The following is a 7,953-nucleotide window of genomic DNA, read 5'->3' on the forward strand; positions in this document are numbered from 1 at the left end:
ATACAGCAGAAATACCAAAACAAAGAAGCTCCCGCGCATCTTTGCCCGCGAGTTTTGTGCCGCACACTTCGAGATCCAAAATTTTATCCACACTAGAGCACAGCTTATCCTCGTGGTCGCGGACCCATTCTTTATTTACTGAATTTCCAAGATACTATGGGTGCCTATCTGGCTAAACCAAAAACAGAGAAGATTTCCGAAGGCAGTGAAAATGGAAATGTTAGTTATGGAGTGTCCTGTATGCAAGGATGGCGTGTAACTATGGAGGTACAGTACAGCTGAACTAGCTGACCTTCGACGGGAAATCATATGCATGAAATAAATAAGCGTGTTTTAAACAAGGAATGTGAAAAGTTGATCATGTAGCCTACTGGTATATTGTTCTAGTCATTTTAGCTTTCTTCAGCTAGAGCCAATGGTATTTATTAAATAAGATTACACTCGGCCACTATGAAAATCAGCCCACGAAACTTAACTTGAAACCAGTTGAAGCCTACGAGACAGAAAATGCGATGGTTTTGTTATTTGAAGAGCAAACTTAAAATTAACTAAATCTAAAGTAAGTCGCATCTCTGCAGCTTCTTTTTTACTTGACTTCGACCGCTGAACTGGTTTGAAATGAAAATGAACCGCTGTCTTTCCATGTAACATTGATTGAGCGAGATTGGTTTTAATTTCAGAGAGAACCAAACATAACAAAATTTATATTTCGTTCGATTAAATCAATTGTATCCTTGATGCAGAGGTTTTTAGTCAATTAATGTATTATTTAAGTAGCTTGGATGGCGATTCTTTGTGTGAAAAAAGGCACGTAGTGTGTAATTTGAACATTGAAACAATGTTGCAGAAATGCACAAATGAACATATGGTTTCACTGAATGTATGCTATATAAATGACAGGAATTCTGAATTCAGCATCAACTGTAGCCATGGATATTAGTGTTGATCAGAAATTCTTTTTGTTGTACAGGATGCCCACACATGTATGCTTGATTTTGATGAAAACTCCACACTGTTTGCTGTTTATGATGGCCATGGAGGTAAAATACATCCTAAAATCTGTGGTGTAAGCCCTCCTGGCTTATACCTATTCCATGTAATGAAGGACTCCAGAAGGTTATCTTTAGGGTGAGGGAGCTGATAACAAGGAAGGGGGGGGGGGGGAGGGGTTGAGGTGAAAGGAATAAAAGAACCTCATGGAACAAAATAATAATTTTGTTAGTTGTATCACTTCAAGAGAAACCTCAAACCTTCTCTTAAATTGTGACTGGAGTATGACAAAGGAATATTGGACTTTGATCTCAGTTTTGCTTTCAACAGTGATGAGGTTTATTGTTATTTTCTCTGGGTTATAAATGGGTTACTTGTTATTAGAGGAGCACCTTTCTCATGGTTGTGTGAAAAGAAACAGGGATATATTTAAGGGTCATTTGTTATTGGGATTTTGCAAGATGATGACAATTTTTTTGTGAAATTGTTTTCTACAGATGGTTTTATTCATAGGTTATACATACTGCTTAACTTTTATTTTGTTTCTTGGTTAGGGTCTGAGGTAGCACAATACGCAGCAAAGCACTTTCCAGAAGTACTGAAAAGAATGGGAACTTACAAGAAAGGAGAAATTAAACAGTCAATGATTGATTCATTTTTGGAAATGGATCAACAAATCATCAGCGAGGAGGTTGGTTAAAAAAAATCAGTTAAGCAGTTAGAACTTCACCTCTTTGATAATATTGAAGAACATGTTAGAATTTTATTGTAATTACTGGAATATTTTACGGTAATATAAGTATTTCATTGAACGTATTGTATGTATTGGAAGTAACTGTATGCTCAGCAAGTAATGGAAGTAGGGTATTGCATTGTTAATAGTTTGAGTAGCCCATAATGCAAGTAATTGTATTTTCTGCAAATGATTTATTCAGTTACTATATTTTATTGCCAGCATAAATAACCGTATCGTAAGTAATGTAAATATTGTTCTGTAAGTAGAATATTGTAATGAGACTTGCATTGTAAGTAGGGTAATTGTGTTTTGTAAATTGAAATCGTTTAAAAAAAAACAACAAAATAAATAAATAAATAAACATAATCTGTTGTTCTCATAAGATCAGTGCTTTTCAAGTTACTTTTCTTTCAGAAATATCATCTTTACAAAAATGCTAGGATTATTTTGAGAGGATGTCAGCCTTAGCTAAAATTCCCCTACCTAGTTAACATACCATGTAAAGGTTTCCTTACCTGACTGGTGTTTGGAGATTGTTTTCATATGAGTTTTGTTCATTTCCAGGGTCTTGCAGAACTGAAAGAACTAGCAGGACTTGATAAGGACCTTGATGAGGAAGAAGATCTTGGAATGTTAGAAAAAGAAGCAACAATGCCATTGCGTGAATTGCTGCTGAAAATGAAAGAGGTTGGTAAAAATAAATACAATATTTAATGGAAAAGTAATGAATGTATATGTTTTTTCTTTTATAAGTGTCTAGTTCTTTTTATTCTTCGTTGGTGTGTCGGTGATAACTCGTCAGCCTCATAACTGTCCTTACTAAAACAAAACCTTAAAGTTTGTAGAGCATTTATATCGTGTGAATGTGGCTTATTTAGTTGAATGTGGTTTATTCATAATGTCATTACATTGTCCTGCACTAATTTTTTTTTTGTTGCCAACACAACAGATTAAGAAAGCAGGAGGTGCTAATGAAGAAGATGAAGATGTTGAATACTGGACAGAAAGTAGCGAAAAAGATGCAGATGAAGAACATGGTAATCAGACTGATGCAAAGAGTGGAAATGGTAAATAGCATTTGAAAATGGTAAATGGTAAATGGAAATGATAAATAGCATTTCTTATTTTTCACGAACAATTGTGGACAAAGTTTTTGACATAGTTAAGTTTTTCAAGGTTTGACAGGTCGCTTCTTTTGACCTGAAATTTTGCAGCGATTGGCCTTAGCTGCTCTCTACTGGGAACTAATCTAAAGAGTCAGGACTTAGCTAAGAGGCCCACACTGCCTGAGATTATCTCAGTTTCTATAGCATGAAGGGACTTGAAGTGTTACCACTCCCAGTCAGTTATTCAGGTGGTCCATCAGTAGATCAGTCAGAATATCAGTCTGTCTCTCCGTTAGTAAGTCAGAATCTGTTAACTTTATCCAGGAAGATTATTAAAATTCTATTTCAAGGTCATTTCTTGTTTTCAAGAGGAAAATTTCAGCTTTCTTGTCTAACTATTTCTTCAGAGGAAGGAGAAGATAAGGTTAAAGAAAATGGCTCACAGAATGGAGAAGAAGGCTCCATGTCTAGCACAAATTCTACTCAAGATGTTGCTAACAATGATAAGGAGAAGGAAAAAAGAGATTTGGATGATGAGAGTAAGAATGAGGAACAACCTGAACAAGAAGAAGCTGAAAACAAGTGTTCAAGTATGTATGGGAATAGTCACAATGAAAAAGAATTTGCTGGTGCATCAGCTGGGACTGAAGATAATAATGATGATGACAGTGATGATGACGATGATGATGATGATGATGATGATGATGATGATGATGAGGAGGATGACGATGAGGAGGATGATTCTAATGATGATGCAGATGATGGCAATGAAGTTCCTCCAGGCTCAGATGAGGTGAATAGAGGTTGTTTTTATCATTTTCCCCAAGGGCTGAAGGTGACTTCCTACCAAGAATCAGGAGGAGTCTCTATCCCTTCATCCCTGCCCCCACTCTCTCGGGGGAAGGCAGGTACAGCTAGACCCTTCAACGGAGAAGGAGAAACTCTTAAGAACTCTTTTTGACACAGCCGCTATGTAACTTAAACCAGCGTTTTTGATGAACCACTGGTTGTTTAGACATATCTGCTTCTTTTTTTATAGGTTGGATATGACAGTGGCACTACAGCAATTGTAGCTTTCTTACAGGAGAATCAATTAACTGTTGCCAACGTTGGTGATTCACGTTGTGTTTTGTGTAGAAATGGTAGGGCTTTAGAAATGTCCATGGACCACAAACCCGAGGATGAACATGAACTTAATAGAATCCACAAAGCAGGCGGAAAAGTAACTTGTGAAGGAAGAGTCAATGGAGGGTTAAATCTGTCCAGAGCATTAGGTTTGTTGAGAGAATACCCTGTTTAATTCTGTAATTGAAGGAGTTGAATTCATTTTACTGAGTTCTGTGGTTGGTCAAGAAAATTTGCACAGTGCTCTGGACCTAGGAGATGTAAAACTAAACCCAATAGCCACTTGATCACTGGCATTCATCTTGCTTGTGGCGACTGGCTTGTGTTTACTTTGAGTTCCCACTGGCTGCTTGTCATGTTTACTTTTGTTCTGATTGATTTTTGTAATTAAGAAGTATTTGGTGTAGAGATATTCTGTCTTCTTCAGCTAATTACGAAGCATTTGGTGTAGAGACACTTGGTCTCCTTCGGCTACAAGGTGACTGTGAAAAAGGGCTCTTAAGGTGTATGCAACCAGACATAAACTATTGGACTAAGTAGAACTTTGAACTGTAGTGTACACAGTTGTTTCAGACTGACAATTGATTAGGTGATATTGAAGTCCAAGTTTTTAAACAACTCACAACCTTGCAGTCTTTAATATTGAATTTAGAAAAAAAAAAAAAAGGTGCAAAACATTTCTTAGTTTTTTTTGTTTTTTTTGAAGTTTTATTATTTTTTTCGTTTGTTTTGTTTCAGGTGATCATAGTTATAAACTACAAACAGAATTATCTGCACACGAACAGCAAATCACTGCAATGCCTGACGTCAAACAAACACAGTTAACTGAGTAAGGGCTTTGCTAAACTATAAAGTATATTATGTGATAAGAATACATGAAAGTCATATATTTGTACTGCGGAAAATACATTTTAAGCAAATGAAGATCATCGCAGTATATACTCAACTTAAGCAGTTGAGAAATAAGGCCTGAAAAAAATTCAGGCCTGAACGGGAATCGAACCCATGACCTCTGCGATACCGGTGCAGAGGTCATGGCTTCGATTCCCGTTCAGGCCTGAATTTTTTTCAGGCCTTATTTCTCAACTGCTTAAGTTGAGTATATACTGCGATGATCTTCATTTGCTTAAAAAGTATATTATGTATAATTCTTTTACCAGCTCAATTTTCTTTAGTTGTTACTGATTTGAGACACTTTTCTTTCAGGGCTGATGAGTTTATGGTAATCGCTTGTGATGGAATATGGTAAGTAATACTATTGTCCATATTACTAGCGCACTAGACTCTAGATTGATAAGTCTGTGTTTAAACCTTGAGCTAAGGGTAGACGAGGTAGCTTAACGCTTAGTGTGCTGGACTCCAAATTGAGAGATTCGGGTTAGACACGTGGCGGGTTATTTTGGGGTGTCCTTATGCAAGACACTGTACTCTCTACAGCTAGGAGTATAAGTGTTAGAGGTGAATTGTCAGGAAGCCTTGTGAAATTTTAAGGAGTAACATTGCTAGGGATCAGTATCCCATTTAGAGAAAGTACAAAAATACTACGTGTCGCTTCATGCTACAGAAACTGAGGTAAGCTCTGCATGGATGGGATACTGCGCTCACTTGCAGACTCAGTTAACATTCACATTGAGCCTCTAGCCCTTTCCGCGTGTTGTGTTCCTGAGCAAAACACTCTTTTTCCCAAAGTGCTTCTCTCCACCCAGAAGTATACATGGACTCTAACGAGTAGTCAGAGAATGGATGCAATAGATTAGCACTCCGTCCAGACAGAGAAGCAACATTTCTAGAACACTTCATTCTGTCGAAACCGTGACAACCTCCACAGACGGGCTTCTAGGCGTGCAAAACGTACCTAACTTGTGTACTCTTTGTAACAAATGTAAGTTTTGAGTTAAGATGATTCCTTCAAGGCCTAATTTTTTTGTCCTCTAGGAATGTGAAAGGAAGTCAAGAAGTGGTAGATTTTGTGTCAGACAGATTACGAGAACAGAGGAAGAACGGTAAACCAAACCTTACACAGATTTGTGAAGAGGTAAACCTACGTGTTTATTCACTAAAGGGTTTGAAGCGAGGGGGGAGGGAACCAGCTAGTCCTGAGAAAGACTGGTGTCGGTAGCAATGACTGACAACCTAAAGTTATTACCTCGTAGTTGAGTGTATTGAGTCAGCTTTACATTTAAAAAAATGATTGGTCAGTTATATGGGCAAGTTAGACTTGAGTGGCATAAATTTGTCATGATTTATTAATGGTGATCCTCTGCATCATTGACAACTATTCAGAACGCTCTGCTCCAAGGCAGCAAACTAGTTTTCTAAGATCAGTCGTGTGGTCCGAGTCTTAATCAGTGCTGTATATGCGTATAGTCAGCCGTGTGATCGTTCTATGGACGTAGCTTTGTAGAGTTGTAGGATCAGCGAGGTGGTTTCGGACGTGCCCTTTATGAAGGGCATAGTCCTTGTATTCTTAGAAGTTTCGTTGGCGTTCGTTTTAGAAATTTCAGTAAATTTCTCGTCTGATGGAGTCGTCTTTGTAGTTCTTGGAAGAGACACAGAAAGGTATCCGGTGAGTTGCCTACTCATTGTCGACTGAAAATATCCTTGGCATCATATGTGTGGCTTGAGAGTGCGTTTTACCTCACAATTACTTTTATTGCTCTTTTTTTTCAGCTACTCGATTCTTGTTTGGCATCAGACACCGCAGGGGACGGGTCAGGGTGTGATAACATGACCACCATTATAGTGCTTTTTAACTCTGCTGGTAAAACAGATCAAAACAGTAAAAAGAGGAAACTGCAGAGCGAAACGACCGACGAGGATTCCGTGGACAAGCGACTCAAGACGGACGACTCATGATTCATACGTAACCGTACACAAAGTTTTCAAACTACACAGGGGTTCTTTTGTCACCTTTCACGTTCACAGACAGTTGGTGGTCGAGTATGTGGAGTGTTATTTCGCCAGATGGGAACATGTGCTTGGAACCGATTGGGATTCACACGGTCTGGGATTAATGGAGCAAGAATTGGATTACAAAATTGCCCGTTTTCCCGAGAAGTTTACTCACTAAAAACCCATTAAAAATATAACACTTTTGGGAGCATAAGGTTTAAATCAAACAGTTAGTTAACCGAAATATCGCTTCTTACATGGGGTAAATGCGCGTACCATTGAATGTACATGGCAATGTAAACTTAGTCCACAAAGTCGTGAGATTTCTCTGAAACTTTTTGCAAGTATATTTTGTTTCCATTTTTAACTGCCAAGAAAACTGGGGAGGAGATTCGAAACCCCCACGAGAAACTCCTCCCTTAGCTTGTCTTGTTCCCAAGAATGTTTTGAAATCTGATTTATTAGTCCCTCCAGGGCTTTCTTAAAAATGACAAGGGCTGGAGAAATTTAGAGCTAATGACCGAAGCTCAAAAATGTGATCGTACAGTAACTGCTCTATTTCAGAGCGGCGTTTTAGCATTTGCATTTTGACTTAACAATTAATCAGTGTTCTTCGTAGCTTTGATATTCGTCTAATATCCGATGGGGATTACTCTTCTCAATCTGTTACTTTTATATTATACTTTAAAACCTTTTCTAATGGTTGTGTTCTCTCAGTTAAACCTTAGTTTGTTCTCCTGAAAAGATGAACCTGAATTGTTTAAGTTCCTTATTTGTCACTAGCAACGAAAGAACTCTCTTTCATGAGAAAGTATTTATGAGTTAACTTTCGCTAGTGCTTTGTACATCATTCATCATTTCCGTTGCATGACGAGTGAAGGAGACCCAGCCTCCATTAATTCCCTCATTCTCTGACTGTTGCACTGGTTTTACTTATAAAAAGCAAACATGTCTTTCGTTTTTGACTTGCTTGAAAATATCAGTATTTTATGTTGTGTAGTTATTTCTTATTGTGCATTAAGGATTGCTCAAAATTTATAGATCACCTGGTAAGTGAAACAGTTATTCTCGCCGATACCCACAAGCTATCTTGCGTTAAAAAAT

The 7,953-nt window shown here is 37.8% G+C and overlaps 1 protein-coding gene across 2 annotated transcripts; it reads left to right on the forward strand.

Annotated features, from left to right (window-relative positions):
• Window positions 1-9: 9 nt before the first annotated feature.
• LOC149035985 (protein phosphatase 1G-like) lies at window positions 10-7,845 on the forward strand. Of its 2 annotated transcripts, XM_089190255.1 has the most exons (12): window positions 22-267; window positions 971-1,040; window positions 1,545-1,681; window positions 2,291-2,413; window positions 2,676-2,793; window positions 3,240-3,442; window positions 3,488-3,625; window positions 3,872-4,106; window positions 4,696-4,786; window positions 5,164-5,202; window positions 5,893-5,992; window positions 6,628-7,845. In XM_089190255.1, the coding sequence occupies exons 1-12, from the start codon at window positions 157-159 to the stop codon at window positions 6,811-6,813; spliced, it is 1,551 nt and encodes a 516-aa protein (XP_089046381.1). In that variant the 5' UTR covers window positions 22-156; the 3' UTR covers window positions 6,814-7,845. The 2 variants fall into 2 exon arrangements, with proteins under 2 accessions (XP_089046380.1, XP_089046381.1); XM_089190254.1 differs by having other exon boundaries at window positions 10-267; window positions 3,240-3,625.
• Window positions 7,846-7,953: the final 108 nt, after the last annotated feature.

The sequence above is a fragment of the Pocillopora damicornis genome, chromosome 12, assembly GCF_964200805.1.
Source record: "Pocillopora damicornis chromosome 12, jaPocDami1.2, whole genome shotgun sequence".
In the NCBI taxonomy this organism is placed as follows: Eukaryota; Metazoa; Cnidaria; class Anthozoa; order Scleractinia; family Pocilloporidae; genus Pocillopora; species Pocillopora damicornis.

Bases quoted from the DNA above. Each gene is read 5' to 3' on its own strand.
- LOC149035985 (XM_089190254.1), top strand. From the start codon at position 157: ATGGGTGCCTATCTGGCTAAACCAAAAACAGAGAAGATTTCCGAAGGC. The intron at 3,626-3,871 runs GTGAATAGAGGT...CTTTTTTTATAG, and splicing joins TTCCTCCAGGCTCAGATGAG to GTTGGATATGACAGTGGCAC. The intron at 4,787-5,163 runs GTAAGGGCTTTG...CTTTTCTTTCAG, and splicing joins AAACAAACACAGTTAACTGA to GGCTGATGAGTTTATGGTAA.